The sequence below is a fragment of the Pimephales promelas genome, chromosome 9, assembly GCF_988280905.1.
Source record: "Pimephales promelas chromosome 9, fPimPro1.hap1.1, whole genome shotgun sequence".
In the NCBI taxonomy this organism is placed as follows: domain Eukaryota; kingdom Metazoa; phylum Chordata; class Actinopteri; order Cypriniformes; family Leuciscidae; genus Pimephales; species Pimephales promelas.
The window spans coordinates 29,496,169-29,522,293 of NC_142777.1; the positions used below are offsets into that span (position 1 = coordinate 29,496,169).

At 36.9% G+C, this 26,125-nt stretch overlaps 2 protein-coding genes and 1 long non-coding RNA gene across 5 annotated transcripts in view; 2 read left to right on the top strand and 1 right to left on the bottom strand.

The window, feature by feature from the left end:
* The first annotated feature begins 941 nt into the window (after positions 1-941).
* On the top strand, positions 942-10,765 carry sfxn5b (sideroflexin 5b). Of its 2 annotated transcripts, XM_039648438.2 has the most exons (14): positions 943-1,098; positions 3,750-3,818; positions 4,505-4,582; positions 4,662-4,688; positions 4,766-4,820; positions 6,032-6,057; positions 6,327-6,380; positions 6,607-6,663; positions 6,939-7,004; positions 7,308-7,398; positions 8,029-8,144; positions 8,610-8,695; positions 8,843-8,960; positions 9,114-10,765. In XM_039648438.2, exons 1-14 carry the CDS (start codon positions 1,042-1,044, stop codon positions 9,189-9,191), a joined length of 978 nt encoding a protein of 325 aa, XP_039504372.1. In that variant the 5' UTR covers positions 943-1,041; the 3' UTR covers positions 9,192-10,765. The 2 variants fall into 2 exon arrangements, with proteins under 2 accessions (XP_039504373.1, XP_039504372.1); XM_039648439.2 differs by lacking the exon at positions 8,610-8,695 and having other exon boundaries at positions 942-1,098.
* LOC120460598 (transmembrane protein 179) lies at positions 9,918-12,859 on the bottom strand. The gene is made up of 4 exons (XM_039648440.2): positions 12,378-12,859; positions 11,619-11,756; positions 11,122-11,200; positions 9,918-11,008 (listed from the first exon to the last, which is right to left on the bottom strand). Exons 1-4 carry the CDS (start codon positions 12,698-12,700, stop codon positions 10,799-10,801), a joined length of 750 nt encoding a protein of 249 aa, XP_039504374.2. The 5' UTR covers positions 12,701-12,859; the 3' UTR covers positions 9,918-10,798.
* Positions 12,860-26,125, top strand: part of LOC120460600 (uncharacterized) — a 45,119-nt gene continuing 31,853 nt past the window's right edge. For both annotated transcript variants that reach the window (XR_016169712.1, XR_016169711.1), the window contains exons 1-2: positions 12,860-12,975; positions 13,669-13,990. This is a non-coding gene — a long non-coding RNA (uncharacterized LOC120460600). The remainder of the gene's footprint in view (positions 12,976-13,668; positions 13,991-26,125) is intronic.

Genomic DNA, 26,125 nt, shown 5'->3' on the forward strand with positions numbered 1-26,125 from the left:
AGATTTGTCTGAAGATTAAATGTTTGGTTAAAATGTAATATGAACCATGAATCTCTTGAATGTATAAAATTATTATGATTATATGTAACTATTCAATACTGTTTATCAGTTAACTGTGGTTAAAAACCTTTTTAAATTCTAATATCTAGGGCTGGGGGTGGAAAAAAAATATATCATATTTTAAGAATCATTTGAATATTGTTACATATTGAGTACATTTCTTCCTACAAAACATTAAATGGTGTTTGTGCCTCTGTAATATAAGCACAGCATGCATGACATTTGGAGATAATTCATTAGATCTGCTCTGAATGATTAATTATTCTATTACATGCACTGTCCCAACCAGCACACTCTTATCTTAAATGCTGTCAGCCAGGTGGCACCATTTATTATTGGTTTCCAAATTGTTTGTATGGTAAAAATTATTCAAGAGATGAAGAGTTCAGATGCAAAAGCCTCTAAGTGCCATTTTTTAATTTCACTTAAATAACAATGAAGATTACCTATTAATTGTCATTTAAGTGAAATTACTGAACTTAAATATGCAAGCTTGAAAAAAATGGTCATTTTAGAAGAAAATTTCAAATGGCACTTAGAGGCTTTTGCATCTGAACTCTTCAGATATACATTTTATGATTAATTTATTTAATTATTAAAAATAATAATTTTTCAGAATCATTAATTTAATAATTTGTGTGCCTGTGGTTTACAGTATTAACAACTTAAGGTCTATTTTGTTAAACTGTAGCTATTTTTCTAGATATGCAAATTATTTTGCCCAACTTCAAAGTTCTCAGAAGCCAGGAGATTGTTTAAAATGCTGTGAAAATTTTTGATTGAACATTGTGATGTAAATATGTCAGACTTTTGCCATAATAATGTGCTCTATCTGCTTTGTCCTGAGTTCAACAGGAAACTACCCTTCCCATGAACCTCTGCGAGCTATTGCTTCACTAGTTTCGTACCCGAGTTGACTATTCTTACAAATTCTGACTCATGGACATTTTTATTATTTAACATCACTCCACCGCTGCTGAGATGGCGGAATCTGCGTCTTGCCCGGTGTTTCAGCTGGGAAAACCGCGTTACGAGCAGGTAAAGAGTTTGTCGCTATCTCAAAGTGCATCTTTGTCTGGTGAAATTTGATGGGCGTTGATAAACAACATATGTGTGCAGATGCCTTTGCATTGCTCCAGCACTGGACTACGAAAGTCACCCGTTCCTCGCGCTTTTTTGTGCGTTTTGCCTTTTGTCCATGGCATCATTGCAATATTGTTGGCCAATGCAGTTGTTCGTGATGAGCGAAACTGGTTTTTGCACCGTTATAATGAAACCCTTAACAGATGTCAGATGCATGCCCAATAGCGTTTCTTTTTATTTGCAAACAAAACAGAAATTGACTAGGGGAAGATTGATTTGTTTTTAAAACGCGGTTGAATACAAATTCACTAATCACTTTTATTTTTGCATTACGTGGGAGTGATTTCGCGGAACATTATTAAAGTTCACAATTTTTTCTTGAAAGCTGAGAAAAAAATGCCATTCCTCCCTGTTTAATTTTCTTTCTAAAACATAGCCTATGTGATTATACACCGGACCGGATGAACTCAGACTTTCAAGTTTTGCCTTTTAATAGTGGAGCATGTTTTGCAAAACGATTACAAATAATCGTCTCATCAATTGTATTATTTGCGAAATCTCACGCGCTCGTGTCGGTCAAATGAATGACCATCTATTTAAGTCCTGTTGCCTCCATGGAAACGGTCATCCTAATTAACCCGTTCAGACCCAAATTGTGTTCCACGGAGTAAGGAATATGACCAGTTTATGTAAACTGTGAATACTGCCATAAATGATATAATCAATCAAAAAATAGTTTATGATAATATTTTAATAGTTGTTTCTGATGTCCATTCTGGATAATCATGCTCAGTTTTTGATGGAAGTTTCAATAAGACTTAAAATAAAATATGCTAATGCAGAATTATAGTAGATTCAGGTTGTTTTTTAACAAATCAAGTTATTTTCTAATAGCCTATCTCTCTATTATTAGACTAATAGCTTGAATTCCTTATTGATTTTGAATTAATTTCTATATATTATAAATGTCAAGTCGTCACCTTTATTTATAAAGTGCTTCAGAGAGTTTGGAAGCAGCTTTACAGTGATAACAGGAAAATGATGCATGAAGTTGGTTGATTCAGTTCTGTTCGAAAGATCATATTAAAATATTATATAAAGTAGTTCTTCAACAAAACAAAGCAAAAAAAGTAATCATCTAGCTCAGTTCAGTTCTCATAGAACAGCATCAGTACAGTCAGATCAATAATATTGTTGAATATTAAGTGTCCCCCATAAATGTTATAAATGTATCAAATTGTAAACATTTAGTAGAGACAATCACCCACATCTACCTGCACATTATCTCCTTTGCTTGCAAAAACAGTGATGCAAGTATGGTGCAAAAATGATTTCGCTTTTTTTAAACAGGATACAAATATTAGTTGATTATTTCTGAAATCACATGTGTTTTGCAGTAGTACATTATACAACTGTTTTCTTGCATTTAGACCCACTGCCCATTACAGTGTGCATTACAGTACAAATAGTTTGTATTAAAAACAGTTTAGTAAGATGACTGCACTGATATTAATCTAGGAAAACCTTTCTTTCACATTGCATTTAATAAAGGGCAGGATGGTATGGTATAATTTGCCTTTCCTTTGTTAGTCTCCCGGTTATATATGTTGTTTCTGAATGCATCTCAATAAAATATTGTGGTCAGTGTTTATTTTAGTGTAATCATTTGTTTCATCTGATTATATGCTGTCCAAATGAGTCTGCTTTGGGTCTTCAGGGAATACTTCTAAAACAAAAGCTCTGAAAATACGTATGGTAATATGCATTCTTTTGCCTAAGAAAGCTCCACTGAGTATTCATTATATTTGTGCCTTTCATCACTCTCTGCTAAGATTGGATCACAATCTAATTGATTTTTGAGATGAGCACATGCGCATTAATGCACAGTTATCTTTTTTATTTCTGCTGCCTTTAGGTGAAATCAATGCAGCTGAAGGATATGGGTGTATGTTTTCTGCCTGCTCCATCTCTGCTAACTGTGTTGCATATTCTCTGGGGAGCAGAATCACATGCATAATTAACAAGTCTTCTCCAGCACACATGCGCTCGCATAGCTCTCCGCAACCGCTTTGAAGCAAGTGTCTGTAACCCAGAAATAACGTTATATCCAAGTCCATTCAGATCAGCAGTTTTTTTGCTCTCTTCGCCTTATATTGCAAGATAAAATGGATTTCAGCTAGTGAGATGAGCCACACAGGAGCTGTTTTCTCATGTAGGAGCAGTTGATTGAGGCTTCCTTTTTTTTTACTCTGTTCTTTGCCAAATAAACCCTTGGCATGCTCAACCATCGGGCCTCTGAAACAGTTGGCTCTCAGAAAAGCGCTTGCATTGCTCTCCGGGGTTCAGAAGCAGTGGGAATGTTGATGTAGGCAGTCGTCGCTCCGCACAAACTGCCAGTGCATTGTCATTACATCCCTTAGATATTTCAGTCTAACTCTAAACTAAAATTAGAATACAGTCTCTTGACAATTTATGGCACAAAGCAGACCGTTTTAAGCATTCTTTGCTTTGTGCTGTCAGCAGGTTGTCCTGTTTGCATCTTTTCTTTATAGGTTCTGGCTGACAGTGTAAGTTTGTTAAACTGAAGTAATGTTTTTCTTCTTCAGAGCACATTTCTTGGCAGGTTGAGACATTTCATTGACATCATTGATCCTTCAACTTTGTTTGTGACAGAGGTATGGGAATCTTTTCTATGTTATTGTAATTGAGGTTAATAAAACAATGAGTTGCGTTGAACTTTTCGTTCTTCTATAAAATATACTGTAATTAAGTCATGGCTAGGGCTGAAACGATTAGTCGACATTGTTGACAACGTCGACAATAAAAAAATTGTCGTCGAGTAGTCGTTTGATCTAACGCGACCTGTTATAAGGGCATGCAATATCGCGATTTGACCGCTACGGCGCTGTGGCGCTAGAGTGTAATGCAGCCCAAATGCAAAAAGCAGTGGAGCTATTAAACAATGCTTAGAGAGCATTTGTAGGCCTATGTGATTTGAGTTGGACTGAAATCTGAAAACTTAAAGAGAATGACCTGTTTAGTTGGCTCAAATTTCATTAAAACATCTATTTCAAAACCTGAACTGATTTTCTTTTTTCATATTATAGTAAGAATATGTATGACTCAATGTTTTAACTAATTGAAAAAGCTGAATAACCGTTCCAAACTTACTGATTAGCTGGCAAAATAATTGACGATTAATCGTTCGAATAATCGTTAGATTAATCGATTATCAAAATAATCGTTTGTTGCAGCCCTAGTCACGGCTAAGAAGAATGAATGCTGATTCTTATCAACTAATGAATAATTCTGGATAAGTCTACGGTCATATACCTTTCGGATTTCTCTTTCATCTCTATAGAGTCGTTTAAAAGAATGTATCAAACTCCTGGATGATTTCAAGCAAGGGAATCTTCCTTCAGGAATAACAGATCACCAGGTGAAGTCGGTTAACGCATGTAGTTGGCCTGGCCCATATGTGGTGCAGTGTTTTATAACTGCTTGTGTTCTGTGTTCAGCTCTGGGAGGCTCAGAAGGTAAAGCAGGTGAGACTTGTGCTCATTGCTCACTTTCACTTTTCAATGATGGTTAAAATGACAGGCACTGACTCATCTACTTTCAGGCCATCATTCATCCCGACACCGGTGAAAAGATATTTATGCCTTTCCGCATGTCAGGTAAGAGCATATGAGGAGTCCAGGGAATTGAAATCCTTTACCGTGCCTTGCATTTCTAAAAATAAATTCTATTTAAAATAAATGCTGTTCTTTTGAATGGTCTATTCATCCAACAAATATCACAATTTTTTAAGCAGCACAACTGTTTTCAACATTGATGATAATAAGAAATGTTTCCTAAGCACCAAATCAGCATATTAGTACCATTTCTGAAGATCATGTGACACAGAAGACTGAAGTAATGATGCTAAAAAAAATCAGCTTTGGAATACATTTAATCTTATAGGAGTAGTTCACTTTAAAAAAAAAAAACTTTTGCTGATAATTTACTCACCCCCATATCATCCAAGATATTTTTCAGTCGAAAAGAAATTAAGGTTTTTGATGAAAACATTCCAGGATTTTCTCCATATAATGGACTTCAATGGGAACCAAACGGTTCAAGGTCCAAATGAGAGTTTCAGTGCAGCTTCAAAGGGCTTTAAACGACACCAGGCGATGAATAAGGGTCTTATCTAGCGAAATGTTCGCTCATTTCAAAAATAAATAAAAAAAGTTTAAGTTTTAAAAGCACAAATGCTCGCCTTGCTCTGTTCTGTGATGAGCGTTTGTGACTCCTGTTCAAACTTGTTCTTCAAAATGAACAAATCTTTTTTCGAGTTATGACTCAAAGGGTCCTAGATAAGACCCTTATTCATCGTCTAGTGTCGTTTAAAGCCCTTTGAACCTGTACTGAAACTCTCATTTGGACTTTGAACCGTTTGGTTCCCATTGAAGTCCATTATATGGAGAAAATCCTGGAATGTTTTCATCAAAAACCTTAATTTCTTTTCAACTGAATTAAGAAATACATGGACATCTTGGATGACATGGGGGTGAGTGAATGATCATCAAAAGTTTTTTTAAAAAGTGAACTACTCCTTTAAAATGTATATTAAATAAAAAGTTATTTTAAATTTCAACACATTGTCACCTCCTCCATTGTAGTAGAAAACCTAGTTTGACTGTAACCATCAGTTAAGATGTATAACCATTATAGATGTAGTTATGCATGTGTGCAACAGTGATTGCCTATATTACAACTTACACCATAATACAACTGCACCATAATAAATTTAAAATTAAAGTATATATATTTTTTTAATTAAGTCAGGTTATTTTACTCTGATCTGATTTGTTGTTGCTCTTTTTCTTATGGATGCATTTCACAGGCTATGTCCCGTTTGGAACGCCAATCGTAAGTCTTCAGTTTGCTTGTTAAAAAAAACGATCAAAGTGCATAAAGACCACACATATAGAGAAGCCAATCATTATTCTTTTGCAAGTGTTGACACAATCAAATCCATCCAAAGCATGAGAGGTGTTGCAATATATTGAGTTTCTAAAGTCTGTAATAAACCTTTGGTGTAAATTATTAACCAGCCTATGGCAGTATGCCATGGCGTCGGTTGCTAGTTCAATTGTTAACATGAATTGTTAAATTATCCTTAACTGATTCTCTTGCAGGTTGTTGGTCTCCTCCTTCCAAACCAGACTTTGGCCTCGACTGTGTTCTGGCAGGTAAAGTGGCTTGTTCCCATCATTTGAGCCTCTCAATGCCAGGAAACATAAAAGCTGCCTCTCCATCATCATCAGTATCCCAGCAGCTACTGTTTCACAGAAATACGTAATTAGTCTAAAGTAGTCCTAGTTAATCCGATTTCCTTTATATATTTCAGAGAAAGTAAAACATTTTCATCAACCACTAGTTTAAATGTCAAGCTAACCCCAAATTTTTCTCTTACAGTGGCTCAACCAGAGTCACAATGCCTGCGTGAACTTTGCCAACCGCAATGCCACAAAGGTACGGTTTGACACGGTCTTGTAATTCAGGTCAGGTTTTTGAGGTCTAACTATTGCAATGCCTTTGCAGATGGTCATTCAGTGAAGCGTTTCTTCTTCTCGATTCCATTTGAATGATCATTGTTGTGTCCTGAGGGCCAGGCGTCTGTTGCTGTTCTGCATCTGACTGTTGTTCAAAACCATCTGAGTTTTTTTTTTCAGTGCACAGCTTTCTGTGGGACATTTGCTGAATCTGAATGTTGATGATTGTTTTCTTTTCCCCAATGTCATCTTTAGCCAACTCCAACCTCAAAGTTTTTTCAGGGATACCTGGGAGCCGTCACCAGTGCAGTTTCAATTGCAGTACGTATATGATGTGCAAGTTTTGTCTGAGATTCATTTTATGTGTGATTTACGATGTAAATGTACATGTTTATTATTGTGAAGTAACCTCTAAATGAGCTGTGTATAAATGTTTGCCCTTATATGAAATGAGTAGCCTATGAAAATAATTTTATATATTAGAAAATTAATTTATGATTATATAAAAATAGCTAATACCCCTCAGTGGTAGTAATGTTCTAGTATACCATAACATCTTGATAACGTTGTACAGTTTCACATGCAAATGACATTTAAATTCTCCTGTAATATTCTTTCTTGTAGGTGGGTCTGAATGTACTTATCCAGAAATCCAGCAAATTTAACCCTGCCACCAGACTGTTGATACAGAGGTTTATCCCCTTCCCTGCTGTAGGTATGTCCTTATAAATACACTACACTGAGCTCCCCCTGCTGTCAGTAAGAAAGCATGACACACATATTTTGAGGTTTGTAAGTTACATGATGTTTTTGAAAGAGGTATTTTATGCTCATCAAAGCTGCATTTATTTTGTCAAAAATACAGTAAAAATAGTTATGAGATAGTATTACAAAGTTAAACAACTGTTTTCCAGTAGCAATTACTCCAGGCTGTAGTGTCACATGATCATTCAGAAATCCCTCTAATATGCTGAATTTCTACTCAACATTTCTTCTTCTTATTATAATTATTATTATCAGTGCTGAAAACAGTTGTGCTCCTTAACATTTTAGTGTAAACTGTGAGAATTTTTTATTGATTCTTTAATCAATAGAATGTTCAAAACAGCATTTAATTGAAATATAATTTATGTCTTTATATTGTTACTTTTAATCAATTTAACACTTAAATTATTTCCACCAAAAAAGGGTAGTGTATTTAATCAAGTACATTGCCGAATAACAGACAAATGGAGATTATATCAGATTATTTTCACCAGTGCAAAGATGAACAATTCTCCTTTCACAGAAACCGGATGTCATGGTTTTGTTCATCATTAAGATCTTTGTATGTTTTACTTCTCAGCCAGTGCGAACATCTGTAACGTGGCTCTAATGAGACACAATGAGCTGTCTGAGGGAATAGATGTGTTGGACAGCAACGGGAATGTAGTGGGATCCTCACGGATAGCTGCCAAACATGTACGTATGTTAGTTATACAGTTGGGACACCCCAATTTCATATGAAGAGTTCAGATGCAAAAGCCTCTAAATGCCATTTGAAATTTTCTTCTTTAATGATGATTTTTATCAAACTTGTATATTTAAGTTCAGTAATTTCACTTAAATAACAATTAATAGGTAATTATCATTGCCATTTAAGTGAAATCACTGAACTTAAATATACAAGTTTGATAAAAATCATCATTAAAGAAGAAAATTTCAAATGGCATTTAGAGGCTTTTGCATCTAAACTCTTCATATGTTGATGGCACTTTTGCCTTGAATGTGTTTTTTTTTTTACGTTGTTTTATTTTCAAATCTTATTATGTAGCTATTAGTATATATATTATAGACATATTTTTAATCTTACAAACCATTTTGCACTGTTACATAAATTTTCAAAAGTAATCTTTTTTTTTTTTTTAAATATGCATTTTTAATCAGGCACTCATAGAGACGGCTCTGACGCGTGTAGCTCTACCGCTGCCAATCTTTGTCCTTCCACCAATCATAATGGCCTTCTTGGAAAAGTATGAAATGACTTGGATTTAAATTAAACTCTGAACAGGAATGAATTGTTATGAATTATAATACATATTATTGTAATAGTAATTATGTTATTATGAAATAATTGTTTAATTGAGTCATGAGAATGTGTTTTCACTGTCCTCCACCAGGCTTCCCCTGATGCAGGCCCATCGCAGGATGATGCTGCCTGTGCACAGTTTAGTGTGTCTGGCTGTCTTTGGCCTGTCCTTGCCACTGGCCATCAGCCTCTTCCCTCAGATGTCAGAGGTACTGCAGCAACACCTGCATCCCTTCAACACAATTGCTGCAGCGGGTTTCATTTTGTCTGTCGACCTCTTGCCATTAATCTTTGTGTGTGTGCTCTGAATAATAAATGTTTTAGCAGGGAATTGCTTGCTAATCATTCTTTGCTCCTCACAGATCGAGGCATCTCACCTTGAGCCGGAAATTGCCATGGCAACAGATTGCAAGGTGCTGACTTACAACAAGGGACTGTGATGAAAGAGAGAGAGAAGTTGAATCAGCTGTCTGAGATTCCCAAGGATGTGTAACATAACAGGTGCAAACAGTATTGAGGAAAAAGCATTCTGAGCAATAGTAACCCTTCCTTAACTGCTGAGCCATTTATCTGTTTTTAAAGAACTATTAATGAAGTAATAATTACAGTATTTACCATTTTACTGACAACTATGACAGGGAGGAAACAAGGCCTTATATTAAATGGTTTTGTAATATAATAAAATAAAAGATTATATATTGATGTTGATAAAATTAATGATGACTAATTATAGTAAAGTGCAGCTTTAAATTTTTAATTATTCTGTTATTATATGGTCAGTGTGTGCACTTTAATGAAAAATAATTGTAATTACTGTTAATTACTATTAACTGTTTATTTGAATGTCACACTTTTTTCAGGGTTTTGAAAAATATAATTTTTTGTTATTTTTATGTGTACATGGACAAGGTTTTTTGTCCGTAAGTATTAACATTTTAAAACTAATTATATTGCAATATTACCACAATTATATGATTGAACATTGTACTATTTCTAAGGCTATGTGGTCTATTGAAACATTGAATATTTTTTATAGTTAAGTATCAACTTTGAATAATTTTTGATAAATATAATTTTCTTTTAGTTTGATTTCTCAATTATTATTATTTTCTTCAAATGATTTTCAATATATTTTATTTTAAACTTATTGACTTAATATCAAAACACCATGTTGTATTATCTTTACTCAAGTGAAAAGAGCTTATAAATAGGACATTCTGGATACAAACAGCAGTATAAAACACACATCAAAAATAATCGCATTTCCAAACCATAAATCAACATTTCTCACTCATCTCCATCCTGTTTCTTACTCAGCCGTTTGTGTTTCACAACAGTCCTCCAGGTCAAAGGTTCACATTCACAATTCAAAAAGGATGAGCAACATTCTTGACATTCCTTCTCATGTTTTTCCAGCTTATCCGTCTCTGGATTGCAAAAGTGGATTTTGAACTAGGAGGTTGCATCAACACAAACGGCTTCATATAAAAAACCTTCATCGGATTAGAAAAAGAATGTCTGGCTTGAGCGACGGTACCATTCGGTATGCAAAAAGTCACGCTGTACATTCACAGTACAAAAAGAGCATGGGTCTGACTTGAGCACATGCAACAGGCTAGTCCTTCCTTCCCATTCACATAAAATTCACATTATATGGTTGAACATACAACGTTAGACAACATCTTGTATATGCAAAGGTGATGCATTAATAATGCAATATATATATATATATATATCATATATCTATTTGAGGATCCTTTGACATCCGTTATGGCAAAGACTGGGAGTGCACAAAACATTTTACCTCAATGTAAGCACTACAAGCTACATGATAAATACTTTTCAACAAGTGCTTAAAAATAACTAATGATACCCAGGATAATTCAGATGACTGAGGTTATTAACATGCATGACAACTGTGGGGACTTTGAGTTTAGAAATTACTTCCCTTTTACGCTAATCTTGGACCAATCTTGTTCGTTCTTTCCAATCAATAAAACTGACCTTAGATCAACCTCAAAGTGCAACTTCTATGAATACTGTATGACTAAATAAAAACACTGGGAGAGTGTGAAGGGTGCGAGTGTGGATGCGAATGTTGAATGGGACAAGACACTGCTTGAGTTTGCCCCAGGAGGAGTTCCTTCTCCCTGGATAAACATGGTCTGCTGATCTGCTGACTGTGGGAATGGTAGAGCCTCATGAAGGACAAAATAGAGTGAGCCAACCATAAAGTTGTTACACACCACAGAGAGATCTGCAAAGAGAGACACATTTAGGATAATGCATTAACATGTAAAATATGCATATTATGTTGAACTGTGATCTCAGACCGAAATACAAGTCACTTGCATTCAATTACTTCTTTACCTGTGCACAATTGAGCTCAGAGTAAAACGAGGATGTCTCAACATCCAGATATAGAGGAACAGACTGTGACTCAGCACAACTGCAGAGAAAGAGAATCAGTGAATATTTCACTATGTAACGTTATATAGTTTTCACTATGTAACATTATGTCATTTAGTCCAAGTCAAAAGTCAGGTCAACTTTATTTATATAGCGCTTTTAATAATACAGATAGTTTCAAAGCAGCTTTACAGTGACAGCAAGAAAATAATGGAACAAAGTTTGTTTCTAGAAGAAAATCACATCATAGTCCAGCTTAAGTAAGTTCAGTGAATGCTCATTTTTGTTGTAAAAAAGTTATTAATTTATTTAGTTAATTTAAAGCTGCTCTGGAGAAAACCATGACGTCATCATCCAGCTCAGTTCAGTTCTCATGTCATTGCAGGCAGATCAATAATGCTGTTGAATATTACATGTGCAAACTTGACATTAGCTTGCAGATTCAAGGCATGCTGTACCTGTAGGGTCTGGTGTTGTCATCCGTAACAGTGTTGCACCAGGACACCAGACCCAGGGTGAGGGTGACACTGGCCCCACCAGAGAGGAACAGCACACATAGACTCAACAGCAGTGTGAGGAAGGCAGAGAACAGCGTGCTGCAAGAAAAAAAGGGAAAATAAAAACCTATGAATAACAGTTTAGTTTCTGATATGTATAAGGCATAATTTTAAATATTATAATTGCAAGTTTTGTTTTATACTCATTATATTTTAAACTATATATTATTTATATTATACTAATGCAAGTCTCAGTGTGCAGAAATAATCGTGAATCGCTACTTTTTCAAATGAATCACTGCTTTTTTTTTTTTTTTTCAAAAAGGAATCGCTAAGTTTTTCAATCCATTGGTCGGTTCGAGAGATTCGATTAAAAGACAGACACAGACAGACGTTCCTATAATAATAATAATACATTTTGAAAATAAGTATAATTACTTGTGTATGTGTTCATTAAAAAACATTTTAATAAGTTAATTTAATGTTATTTATACACGAATATATTAAATGTATATAGCTAATTTAATATTATTTAGTTAATAATTTAAATATTGATTGTTTTTTTTTTTTTTTTTTTTTGCTCAGATATAACAATATATAGTTGCATTTATTTTTGATAGACATGCCAAATCAAGTTTCTACTTTTATGTAGATATGTAATTTTATCATATAATGTTTTTTATCATTATTTTATTTTCTGTAAGTCACATTATCACTCACTCGTCATGCCGTCGAGTGAGGTAGAACAGGCTCCTCCAGCCCTGGACTGCGCCATACAGCACCGTAAACACACCGACAAATGTGGCAAACTGGCAGGCGGCCAGTGGACCCCATTGTTGCACCACCAGATGAGTGACCGCTTTGGACTCTCCTTCGCCCACCGTGAGGTTCTCCGTCCTCCAGAAGCCTTGACTAAACAGCGCGCACCTCCCCTTGAAAGCAGATCCGTTGAGGGCGAGCGGCACGACCACCAAGAGCCCAGCGATAACGGACAGGGTGTGGGCGGCGCAGTGAGCCAGCAAGAGTCGCCGATCCAACTCCATGTACCCGAAGATTAGTTTAGCCTGTGGGTAGAGGAGTGTAGCTTACCTGTGGCAAACTCGATGTTTGTTCTCGACAGTAAATGTAAACTGTACAGTGGAATTTTACAGCACAACAACACAGAGAGTGTATTTGTGTCTGGACTCCTCCCCTCCGGCGGCGGGACGGTTACACAACGGTTCTTCTCTGACTTTTGAGTGTGACGGCGGGCTGCGCGTGACGCTGATGACGTACTCTCTCATCACCACAAGATCCGCACGTACGCGTAAAATACGAGGTGAAATCTTAGCTGACTTTGTGTTGTATCAAATATGTGTGTAATTTATTTAATTCAACGGTATATTTGCAAATCTCAGCAAAAGTGGGTGTGGGGTTTTTTCATAATATTGGAAGCTTAATAGTCAGTGGATCAGCGCTGTGTTATGTAAGGCTGATGACAGCCCAAACGTACAACAACCCAAAAATGGGTCATCATCATTCGTCATGCAAAGACTCTCTAAATCTAACGTCACACTAGCTGTTCTTACAAATGGAAACGGTCAGACCCACTTTATAATCCAAAAATGGCAAGTTTAAAACCCACCTATGGGCTGAAATATGTGCCACCAGAAACTGAATTTGAACCATTTATATTGGAATTTGAATGGCTAAACTTGAATAATTGCATTGAAAAGCTGAATTTAAATCACATAATTTGAAATTGTATTGTTTAATTAAAATTGAATTTATTCAAAAACTGAATCTGAATTGTATAATTTGAAATTGAATTTATTTGATCCTCACTGAAAATTAGTGCGGAAGGTGTGAATCTTGGTTTGTAATACAATAATATTTATATTGTACATTTTGAGATTGTCATACGTTCTTTCTTTGCTAGATTTCTTTATTGTTTATTGTAATAAGAAAAAGTTAAATAAAAAAACATTCAGTCATATTAGACTTTCTCAGACTTCCTCTGCTTTCTCTGAAGTTACTGAGACAGACATCCGGGTAGTTGGAGGATAAAGGAAGAGCAATGGAGCGCAGATCGATAGATAGGCGCACAGGACTCCTCTTGGGCCAATCAGCACCAATGTTTTGGAGCACAGTCGCACAGTATGTTACTATCATAGATATCATATAGAGACTAGATACCCCATTGCCCGCTGGAAAACGAGAAATCCGGTCGCCATCTTGAACCGGTCGTATTCCTACTAGTCTGTTGCGTGGCTGGCAGCAGATAAGATGCCAGAGCACTGTGGAGCATTTTCCTGTTCTAATCGCCGGACCACCGAAAATAGTGATTTTCACAAGTAAGTCTTAACATTACTGTACTATTGGTTGTATTTTGTGAATAGAATATTACCAGATAATCGAGAAGGAGCAAGGATATTTGCTATTATTGTACTGAAATCGTTGTGAAATGCTGTTTACTGCATCAGCCTGTGTTCACCCGGCATGGAGAGGTGGGGTAACTGTTAAAGTAATTATTACAAGAGCTTCTAGGTTATCAGATAAGCATTCAACTGCCCTGTAGGTTGTTTGTGTGTGCGCAGATCAGGAAGCAACGTAATGTACACGCATGACAGCGATGCGCAAGTTGAGTTACCCCTCCAACTTCTAGTTTTATTGATAACCTATATCTTATCACGTGCGACTTGGCTATTGATATTACAGAAGTCCTGTGGTAAAATTACATTAACTTACTCCATCTACCCTTGTAAAGTTAATCCGAATAGGGCTTTAGTCTCGACATTTTACCCTCCCACATCCACATACAATAAAGAAGGTATAGGCTTAATGTTGTCCAAATTTAATTTTTTAGAAATTACTGATACAAACATGTTGAAAAGCTTCTTCTCAATTTTTATTACAGGTGGCTGCGTTCGGTGGATTCGGTGGCTGCGTTCTGTACGTGTGTGTGTGTGTGTGTGTGTACGTGTGTGTGAGAGAGAGCCTCCATTTTTGCACTCAGGTCTAAGTCTCATGGCCCTCTATCAGAATCCAAAGTTTTGAGAAGATTGAAGAAATTTAATTTCTCGCCCAAAAAAAACGACTGTCGTTGAGAGATATTTATAATGGCATAAATGCTACGTGGGATCTCAATATCTCAGCTCAGGAAGGGTCTAGAGCCTCCATTTTTGCACTCAGGTCTAAGTCCCATGGCCCTCTATCAAAATCCAGAGTTTCAAGAAGATCAGAGAAACTCAAAATTTCGACCCAAAAAAAAAAACCCCGCAGTGTTACCCCTGTCGTTTTTTTTTTGTTTGTTTGTTTTTTTGTTTTTTGGTGCGAAAAAATAAGTTTCTCCAATCTTCTTGAAAATCTGGATTCTGATAGAGGGCCATCGGACTTGGACCGGAGTGCAAAAATGGAGGCTCTAGACCCCTCTAGAGCTGATATATTGAGATATAATGGCATTAATGCTACGTGGTATCTCAATATCTCAGCTCTGGAAGGGTCTAGAGCCTCCATTTTTGCACTCAGGTCTAAGTCCCATGGCCCTCTATTAGAATCCAGAGTTTCAAGAAGATCAGACAAACTCAAAATTTCGACCCAAAAAAAAAAAACGAGTGTTACTCCTGTCGGGTTTTTTTTTTGGTGCGAAAAAAAAGTTTATCCAATCTTCTCGAAACTCTGGATTCTGATAGAGGACCATGGGACTTAGACCTGAGTGCAAAAATGGAGGCTCTAGACCCTTCCAGAGCTGAGATATCGAAATTCAAAATTTCGACCCGAAAAAAAAACGACAGTGTTACCCCTTTCGTTTTTTTTCATTTTTGGGTGAAAAATTAAGTTTCTCCAATCTTCTCAAAACTCTGGATTATGATAGAGGGCTGTGAAACTTTGACCTGAGTGCAAAAATGGAGGATCTAGACCCTTCCAGAGCTGAGATATCGAAATTCAAAATTTCGACCCGAAAAAAAAACGACAGTGTTACCCCTTTCGTTTTTTTTTTTCATTTTTGGGCGAAAAATTAAGTTTCTCCAATCTTCTCAAAACTCTGGATTATGATAGAGGGCTGTGAGACTTTGACCTGAGTGCAAAAATGGAGGCTCTAGACCCTTCCAGAGCTGAGGTATCGAAATTCAAAATTTCGACCCGAAAAAAAAACGACAGTGTCACCCCTTTCGTTTTTTTTTTTTTCATTTTTGGGTGAAAAATTAAGTTTCTCCAATCTTCTCAAATCTCTGGATTCTGATAGAGGGCTGTGAGACTTTTACCTGAGTGCAAAAATGGAGGCTCTAGACCCTTCCAGAGCTGAGATATCGAAATTCAAAATTTCGACCCGAAAAAAAAAACGACAGTGTTACCCCTTTTGTAATTCCCTCGAAGCACTGGCAGACACAAGTGGTTTTCTTGCTACAGGTTTATTTGAAGCTTATTCTCCAAGTTCACCGTGAAAACTAAACACAGTGTAACGAAAAAATAAAAAACACATTAGCTTGGAATGAACATGCAATGACATGCGTAGCATGTAAAATAACGTTCACCAAAGTAAAATACAGACACAAAACATACCTCGTTGGCTGCATGCCGTACACAAGGGAATAAAGAGTTTTCTTAGATAGCTGACATCCACTTATAACAACTTTAACACCTTTATCAGCACATTAAATTGTCCGTGCTTCACTTGCTGTTAGCTTGCGACTCTCACTCACGAGTGTCCCAAAAGGCTTTGCGAAACAGCGCGGAGACTTCAAAATAAAAGCACTTGCAAAACAGCGCAGAGACTTCAAAATAAAGGCACTTTACTCTTACCAAATAAAATCACTAAATGATACTAAATGCAATTTATAATTCTAAATTATAACATTGGTTGAAAACAAAGTGTACATTATTATAATGTTGCGACAATTACACCTTTCGTTTTTTTTTTCATTTTTGGGGGAAAAATTAAGTTTCTCCAATCTTCTCAAAACTCTGGATTCTGATAGAGGGCTGTGAGACTTTGACCTGAGTGCAAAAATGGAGGCTCTAGACCCTTCCAGAGCTGAGGTATCGAAATTCAAAATTTCGACCCGAAAAAAAAAACGACAGTGTTACCCCTTTCGTTTTTTTTTTTCATTTTTGGGCGAAAAATTAAGTTTCTCCAATCTTCTCAAAACTCTGGATTATGATAGAGGGCTGTGAGACTTTGACCTGAGTGCAAAATGGAGGCTCTAGACCCTTCCAGAGCTGAGATATCGAAATTCAAAATTTCGACCCGAAAAAAAAACGACAGTGTTACCCCTTTCGTTTTTTTTTTTCATTTTTGGGCGAAAAATTAAGTTTCTCCAATCTTCTCAAAACTCTGGATTATGATAGAGGGCTGTGAGACTTTGACCTGAGTGCAAAAATGGAGGCTCTAGACCCTTCCAGAGCTGAGATATCGAAATTCAAAATTTCGACCCGAAAAAAAAACGACAGTGTTACCCCTTTCGTTTTTTTTTTTCATTTTTGGGCGAAAAATTAAGTTTCTCCAATCTTCTCAAAACTCTGGATTATGATAGAGGGCTGCGAGACTTTGACCTGAGTGCAAAAATGGAGGCTCTAGACCCTTCCAGAGCTGAGATATCGAAATTCAAAATTTCGACCCGAAAAAAAAAATGACAGTGTTACCCCTTTCGTTTTTTTTCATTTGTGGGCGAAAAATTAAGTTTCTCCAATCTTCTCAAAACTCTGGATTATGATAGAGGGCTGTGAGACTTTGACCTGAGTGCAAAAATGGAGGCTCTAGACCCTTCCAGAGCTGAGATATCGAAATTCAAAATTTCGACCCGAAAAAAAAACGACAGTGTTACCCCTTTCGGTTTTTTTTTTCATTTTTGGGCGAAAAATTAAGTTTCTCCAATCTTCTCAAAACTCTGGATTATGATAGAGGGCTGTGAGACTTTGACCTGAGTGCAAAAATGAAGGCTCTAGACCCTTCCAGAGCTGAGATATCGAAATTCAAAATTTCGACCCGAAAGAAAACGACAGTGTTACCCCTTTCGTTTTTTTTTTTCATTTTTGGGCGAAAAATTAAGTTTCTCCAATCTTCTCAAAACTCTGGATTCTGATAGAGGGCTGTGAGACTTTGACCTGAGTGCAAAAATGGAGGCTCTAGACCCTTCCAGAGCTGAGATATCGAAATTCAAAATTTCGACCCGAAAAAAAACGACAGTGTTACCCCTTTCGTTTTTTTTCATTTTTGGGCGAAAAATTAAGTTTCTCCAATCTTCTCAAAACTCTGGATTCTGATAGAGGGCTGTGAGACTTTGACCTGAGTGCAAAAATGGAGGCTCTAGACCCTTCCAGAGCTGAGATATCGAAATTCAAAATTTCGACCCGAAAAAAAACGACAGTGTTACCCCTTTCGTTTTTTGTTTTTTTTTCATTTTTGGGCGAAAAATTAAGTTTCTCCAATCTTCTCAAAACTCTGGATTCTGATAGAGGGCCACGAGACTTTGACCTGAGTGCAAAAATGGAGGCTCTAGACCCTTCCAGAGCTGAGATATCGAAATTCAAAATTTCGACCCGAAAAAAAAACGACAGTGTTACCCCTTTCGTTTTTTTTTTTTTCATTTTTGGGCGAAAAATTAAGTTTCTACAATCTTCTCAAAACTCTGGATTATGATAGAGGGCTGTGAGACTTTGACCTGAGTGCAAAAATGGAGGCTCTAGACCCTTCCAGAGCTGAGATATCGAAATTCAAAATTTCAACCCGAAAAAAAAACGACAGTGTTACCCCTTTCGTTTTTTTTCATTTTTGGGCAAAAAATTAAGTTTCTCCAATCTTCTCAAAACTCTGGATTATGATAGAGGGCCGTTAGACTTTGACCTGAGTGCAAAAATGGAGGCTCTAGACCCTTCCAGAGCTGAGGTATCGAAATTCAAAATTTCGACCCGAAAAAAAAAAACGACAGTGTTACCCCTTTCGTTTTTTTTTTCATTTTTGGGCGAAAAATTAAGTTTCTCCAATCTTCTCAAAACTCTGGATTATGATAGAGGGCTGTGATACTTTGACCTGAGTGCAAAAATGGAGGCTCTAGACCCTTCCAGAGCTGAGATATCGAAATTCAAAATTTCGACCCGAAAAAAAACCGACAGTGTTACCCCTTTCATTTTTTTTCATTTTTGGGCGAAAAATTAAGTTTCTCCAATCTTCTCAAAACTCTGGATTATGATAGAGGGCTGTGAGACTTTGACCTGAGTGCAAAAATGGAGGCTCTAAACCCTTCCAGAGCTGAGATATCGAAATTCAAAATTTCGACCCGAAAAAAAAACGACAGTGTTACCCCTTTCGTTTTTTTTTCATTTTTGGGGGAAAAATTAAGTTTCTCCAATCTTCTCAAAACTCTGGATTCTGATAGAGGGCTGTGAGACTTTGACATGAGTGCAAAAATGGAGGCTCTAGACCCTTCCAGAGCTGAGATATCGAAATTCAAAATTTCGACCCGAAAAAAAAACGACAGTGTTACCCCTTTCGTTTTTTTTCATTTTTGTGCGAAAAATTAAGTTTCTCCAATCTTCTCAAAACTCTGGATTCTGATAGAGGGCTGTGAGACTTTGACCTGAGTGCAAAAATGGAGGCTCTAGACCCTTCCAGAGCTGAGATATCGAAATTCAAAATTTCGACCCGAAAAAAAAACGACAGTGTTACCCCTTTCGTTTTTTTTCATTTTTGGGCGAAAAATTTAGTTTCTCCAATCTTCTCAAAACTCTGGATTATGATAGAGGGCTGTGAGACTTTGACCTGAGTGCAAAAATGGAGGCTCTAGACCCTTCCAGAGCTGAGATATCGAAATTCAAAATTTCGACCCGAAAAAAAAACGACAGTGTTACCCCTTTCGTTTTTTGTTTTTTTTTTCATTTTTGGGCGAAAAATTAAGTTTCTCCAATCTTCTCAAAACTCTGGATTCTGATAGAGGGCCACGAGACATTGACCTGAGTGCAAAAATGGAGGCTCTAGACCCTTCCAGAGCTGAGATATCGAAATTCAAAATTTCGACCCGAAAAAAAAAACGACAGTGTTACCCCTTTCGTTTTTTTTTTTCATTTTTGGGCGAAAAATTAAGTTTCTACAATCTTCTCAAAACTCTGGATTATGATAGAGGGCTGTGAGACTTTGACCTGAGTGCAAAAATGGAGGCTCTAGACCCTTCCAGAGCTGAGATATCGAAATTCAAAATTTCAACCCGAAAAAAAAAACGACAGTGTTACCCCTTTCGTTTTTTTTCATTTTTGGGCGAAAAATTAAGTTTCTCCAATCTTCTCAAAACTCTGGATTATGATAGAGGGCCGTTAGACTTTGACCTGAGTGCAAAAATGGAGGCTCTAGACCCTTCCAGAGCTGAGGTATCGAAATTCAAAATTTCGACCCGAAAAAAAAAAACGACAGTGTTACCCCTTTCGTTTTTTTTTTCATTTTAGGGCGAAAAATTAAGTTTCTCCAATCTTCTCAAAACTCTGGATTATGATAGAGGGCTGTGATACTTTGACCTGAGTGCAAAAATGGAGGCTCTAGACCCTTCCAGAGCTGAGATATCGAAATTCAAAATTTCGACCCGAAAAAAAAACGACAGTGTTACCCCTTTCATTTTTTTTCATTTTTGGGCGAAAAATTAAGTTTCTCCAATCTTCTCAAAACTCTGGATTATGATAGAGGGCTGTGAGACTTTGACCTGAGTGCAAAAATGGAGGCTCTAGACCCTTCCAGAGCTGAGATATCGAAATTCAAAATTTCGACCCGAAAAAAAAACGACAGTGTTACCCCTTTCGTTTTTTTTTTTTCATTTTTGGGCGAAAAATTAAGTTTCTCCAATCTTCTCAAAACTCTGGATTATTATAGAGGGCTGTGAGACTTTGACCTGAGTGCAAAAATGGAGGCTCTAGACCCTTCCAGAGCTGAGATATCGAAATTCAAAATTTCGACCCGAAAAAAAAACGACAGTGTTACCCCTTTCGTTTTTTTTTTCATTTTTGGGCGAAAAATTTAGTTTCTCCAATCTTCTCAAAACTCTGGATTATGATAGAGGGCTGTGAGACTTTGACCTGAGTGCAAAAATGGAGGCTCTAGACCCTTCCAGAGCTGAGATATCGAAATTCAAAATTTCGACCCGAAAAAAAAAACAACAGTGTTACCCCTTTCGTTTTTTTTTCATTTTTGGGCGAAAAATTAAGTTTCTCCAATCTTCTCAAAACTCTGGATTATGATAGAGGGCTGTGAGACTTTGACCTGAGTGCAAAAATGGAGGCTCTAGACCCTTCCAGAGCTGAGATATCGAAATTCAAAATTTCGACCCGAAAAAAAAACAACAGTGTTACCCCTTTCGTTTTTTTCATTTTTGGGGGAAAAATTAAGTTTCTCCAATCTTCTCAAAACTCTGGATTATGATAGAGGGCTATGAGACTTTGACCTGAGTGCAAAAATGGAGGCTCTAGACCCTTCCAGAGCTGAGATATCGAAATTCAAAATTTCGACCCGAAAAAAAAACGACAGTGTTACCCCTTTCGTTTTTTTTCATTTTTGGACGAAAAATTAAGTTTCTTCAATCTTCTCAAAACTCTGGATTCTAATAGAGGGCTGTCAGACTTTGACCTGAGTGCAAAAATGGAGGCTCTAGACCCTTCCAGAGCTGAGATATCGAAATTCAAAATTTCGACCCGAAAAAAAAAACGACAGTGTTACCCCTTTCGTTTTTTTTCATTTTTGGGCGAAAAATTAAGTTTCTCCAATCTTCTCAAAACTCTGGATTATGATAGAGGGCTGTGATACTTTGACCTGAGTGCAAAAATGGAGGCTCTAGACCCTTCCAGAGCTGAGATATCGAAATTCAAAATTTCGACCCGAAAAAAAAAAGACAGTGTTACCCCTTTCGTTTTTTTTCATTTTTGGGCGAAAAATTAAGTTTCTCCAATCTTCTCAAAACTCTGGATTATGATAGAGGGCTGTGAGACTTTGACCTGAGTGCAAAAATGGAGGCTCTAAACCCTTCCAGAGCTGAGATATCGAAATTCAAAATTTCGACCCGAAAAAAAAACGACAGTGTTACCCCTTTCGTTTTTTTTTTCATTTTTGGGGGAAAAATTAAGTTTCTCCAATCTTCTCAAAACTCTGTATTCTTATAGAGGGCTGTGAGACTTTGACCTGAGTGCAAAAATGGAGGCTCTAGACCCTTCCAGAGCTGAGATATCGAAATTCAAAATTTCGACCCGAAAAAAAAACGACAGTGTTACCCCTTTCGTTTTTTTTCATTTTTGGGCGTAAATTAAGTTTCTCCAATCTTCTCAAAACTCTGGATTATGATAGAGGGCTGTGAGACTTTGACCTGAGTGCAAAAATGGAGGCTCTAGACCCTTCCAGAGCTGAGATATCGAAATTCAAAATTTCGACCCGAAAAAAAAAAACGACAGTGTTACCCCTTTTGTTTTTTTTTTCATTTTTGGGCGAAAAATTAAGTTTCTCCAATCTTCTCAAAACTCTGGATTATGATAGAGGGCTGTGAGACTTTGACCTGAGTGCAAAAATGGAGGCTCTAGACCCTTCCAGAGCTGAGATATCGAAATTCAAAATTTCGACCCGAAAAAAAAACGACAGTGTTACCCCTTTCGTTTTTTTTTTTTCATTTTTGGGCGAAAAATTAAGTTTCTCCAATCTTCTCAAAACTCTGGATTATGATAGAGGGCTGTGAGACTTTGACCTGAGTGCAAAAATGGAGGCTCTAGACCCTTCCAGAGCTGAGATATCGAAATTCAAAATTTCGACCCGAAAAAAAAACGACAGTGTTACCCCTTTCGTTTTTTTTTTTTCATTTTTGGGCGAAAAATTAAGTTTCTCCAATCAAAAAAAACGACAGTGTTACCCCTTTCGTTTTTTTTTCATTTTTGGGCGAAAAATTAAGTTTCTCCAATCTTCTCAAAACTCTGGATTATGATAGAGGGCTGTGAGACTTTGACCTGAGTGCAAAAATGGAGGCTCTAAACCCTTCCAGAGCTGAGATATCGAAATTCAAAATTTCGACCCGAAAAAAAAAACGACAGTGTTACCCCTTTCGTTTTTTTTTTTCATTTTTGGGCGAAAAATTAAGTTTCTCCAATCAAAAAAAACGACAGTGTTACCCCTTTCGTTTTTTTTCATTTTTGGGGGAAAAATTAAGTTTCTCCAATCTTCTCAAAACTCTGGATTCTGATAGAGGGCTGTGAGACTTTGACCTGAGTGCAAAAATGGAGGCTCTAGACCCTTCCAGAGCTGAGATATCGAAATTCAAAATTTCGACCCGAAAAAAAAACGACAGTGTTACCCCTTTCGTTTTTTTTTCATTTTTGGGCGAAAAATTAAGTTTCTCCAATCTTCTCAAAACTCTGGATTATGATAGAGGGCTGTGAGACTTTGACCTGAGTGCAAAAATGGAGGCTCTAAACCCTTCCAGAGCTGAGATATCGAAATTCAAAATTTCGACCCGAAAAAAAAAACGACAGTGTTACCCCTTTCGTTTTTTTTTTCATTTTTGGGCGAAAAATTTAGTTTCTTCAATCTTCTCAAAACTCTGGATTCTAATAGAGGGCTGTCAGACTTTGACCTGAGTGCAAAAATGGAGGCTCTAGACCCTTCCAGAGCTGAGATATCGAAATTCAAAATTTCGACCCGAAAAAAAAAACGACAGTGTTACCCCTTTCGTTTTTTTTCATTTTTGGGCGAAAAATTAAGTTTCTCCAATCTTCTCAAAACTCTGGATTATGATAGAGGGCTGTGAGACTTTGACCTGAGTGCAAAAATGGAGGCTCTAGACACTTCCAGAGCTGAGATATCGAAATTCAAAATTTCGACCCGAAAAAAAAACGACAGTGTTACCCCTTTCGTTTTTTTTTTCATTTTTGGGGGAAAAATTAAGTTTCTCCAATCTTCTCAAAACTCTGGATTCTGATAGAGGGCTGTGAGACTTTGACCTGAGTGCAAAAATGGAGGCTCTAGACCCTTCCAGAGCTGAGATATCGAAATTCAAAATTTCGACCTGAAAAAAAAAACGACAGTGTTACCCCTTTCGTTTTTTTTCATTTTTGGGCGAAAAATTAAGTTTCTTCAATCTTCTCAAAACTCTGGATTCTAATAGAGGGCTGTCAGACTTTGACCTGAGTGCAAAAATGGAGGCTCTAGACCCTTCCAGAGCTGAGATATCGAAATTCAAAATTTCGACCCGAAAAAAAAAACGACAGTGTTACCCCTTTCGTTTTTTTTCATTTTTGGGCGAAAAATTAAGTTTCTCCAATCTTCTCAAAACTCTGGATTATGATAGAGGGCTGTGATACTTTGACCTGAGTGCAAAAATGGAGGCTCTAGACCCTTCCAGAGCTGAGATATCGAAATTCAAAATTTCGACCCGAAAAAAAAAAGACAGTGTTACCCCTTTCGTTTTTTTTCATTTTTGGGCGAAAAATTAAGTTTCTCCAATCTTCTCAAAACTCTGGATTATGATAGAGGGCTGTGAGACTTTGACCTGAGTGCAAAAATGGAGGCTCTAAACCCTTCCAGAGCTGAGATATCGAAATTCAAAATTTCGACCCGAAAAAAAAACAACAGTGTTACCCCTTTCGTTTTTTTCATTTTTGGGGGAAAAATTAAGTTTCTCCAATCTTCTCAAAACTCTGGATTATGATAGAGGGCCGTTAGACTTTGACCTGAGTGCAAAAATGGAGGCTCTAGACCCTTCCAGAGCTGAGGTATCGAAATTCAAAATTTCGACCCGAAAAAAAAAAACGACAGTGTTACCCCTTTCGTTTTTTTTTTCATTTTTGGGCGAAAAATTAAGTTTCTCCAATCTTCTCAAAACTCTGGATTATGATAGAGGGCTGTGATACTTTGACCTGAGTGCAAAAATGGAGGCTCTAGACCCTTCCAGAGCTGAGATATCGAAATTCAAAATTTCGACCCGAAAAAAAAACGACAGTGTTACCCCTTTCATTTTTTTTCATTTTTGGGCGAAAAATTAAGTTTCTCCAATCTTCTCAAAACTCTGGATTATGATAGAGGGCTGTGAGACTTTGACCTGAGTGCAAAAATGGAGGCTCTAAACCCTTCCAGAGCTGAGATATCGAAATTCAAAATTTCGACCCGAAAAAAAAACGACAGTGTTACCCCTTTCGTTTTTTTTTCATTTTTGGGGGAAAAATTAAGTTTCTCCAATCTTCTCAAAACTCTGGATTCTGATAGAGGGCTGTGAGACTTTGACATGAGTGCAAAAATGGAGGCTCTAGACCCTTCCAGAGCTGAGATATCGAAATTCAAAATTTCGACCCGAAAAAAAAACGACAGTGTTACCCCTTTCGTTTTTTTTCATTTTTGTGCGAAAAATTAAGTTTCTCCAATCTTCTCAAAACTCTGGATTCTGATAGAGGGCTGTGAGACTTTGACCTGAGTGCAAAAATGGAGGCTCTAGACCCTTCCAGAGCTGAGATATCGAAATTCAAAATTTCGACCCGAAAAAAAAACGACAGTGTTACCCCTTTCGTTTTTTTTCATTTTTGGGCGAAAAATTTAGTTTCTCCAATCTTCTCAAAACTCTGGATTATGATAGAGGGCTGTGAGACTTTGACCTGAGTGCAAAAATGGAGGCTCTAGACCCTTCCAGAGCTGAGATATCGAAATTCAAAATTTCGACCCGAAAAAAAAACGACAGTGTTACCCCTTTCGTTTTTTGTTTTTTTTTTCATTTTTGGGCGAAAAATTAAGTTTCTCCAATCTTCTCAAAACTCTGGATTCTGATAGAGGGCCACGAGACATTGACCTGAGTGCAAAAATGGAGGCTCTAGACCCTTCCAGAGCTGAGATATCGAAATTCAAAATTTCGACCCGAAAAAAAAAACGACAGTGTTACCCCTTTCGTTTTTTTTTTTCATTTTTGGGCGAAAAATTAAGTTTCTACAATCTTCTCAAAACTCTGGATTATGATAGAGGGCTGTGAGACTTTGACCTGAGTGCAAAAATGGAGGCTCTAGACCCTTCCAGAGCTGAGATATCGAAATTCAAAATTTCAACCCGAAAAAAAAAACGACAGTGTTACCCCTTTCGTTTTTTTTTCATTTTTGGGCGAAAAATTAAGTTTCTCCAATCTTCTCAAAACTCTGGATTATGATAGAGGGCCGTTAGACTTTGACCTGAGTGCAAAAATGGAGGCTCTAGACCCTTCCAGAGCTGAGGTATCGAAATTCAAAATTTCGACCCGAAAAAAAAAACGACAGTGTTACCCCTTTCGTTTTTTTTTCATTTTAGGGCGAAAAATTAAGTTTCTCCAATCTTCTCAAAACTCTGGATTATGATAGAGGGCTGTGATACTTTGACCTGAGTGCAAAAATGGAGGCTCTAGACCCTTCCAGAGCTGAGATATCGAAATTCAAAATTTCGACCCGAAAAAAAAACGACAGTGTTACCCCTTTCATTTTTTTTCATTTTTGGGCGAAAAATTAAGTTTCTCCAATCTTCTCAAAAC

What these genes read in the sequence shown, in the direction of transcription:
- LOC120460598 (XM_039648440.2), bottom strand. Translation starts at nt 12,700, where the DNA reads ATGGAGTTGGATCGGCGACTCTTGCTGGCTCACTGCGCCGCCCACACC. An exon ending in CTCACTCGACGGCATGACGA is followed by an intron (nt 11,757 to 12,377) that starts GTGAGTGATAAT and finishes TTTTTCTTGCAG; the next exon opens with CACGCTGTTCTCTGCCTTCC. An exon ending in GACAACACCAGACCCTACAG is followed by an intron (nt 11,201 to 11,618) that starts GTACAGCATGCC and finishes CTTTCTCTGCAG; the next exon opens with TTGTGCTGAGTCACAGTCTG.
- sfxn5b (XM_039648438.2), top strand. Translation starts at nt 1,042, where the DNA reads ATGGCGGAATCTGCGTCTTGCCCGGTGTTTCAGCTGGGAAAACCGCGT. An exon ending in CAGGAATAACAGATCACCAG is followed by an intron (nt 4,583 to 4,661) that starts GTGAAGTCGGTT and finishes TTCTGTGTTCAG; the next exon opens with CTCTGGGAGGCTCAGAAGGT. An exon ending in CCAACCGCAATGCCACAAAG is followed by an intron (nt 6,664 to 6,938) that starts GTACGGTTTGAC and finishes TGTCATCTTTAG; the next exon opens with CCAACTCCAACCTCAAAGTT.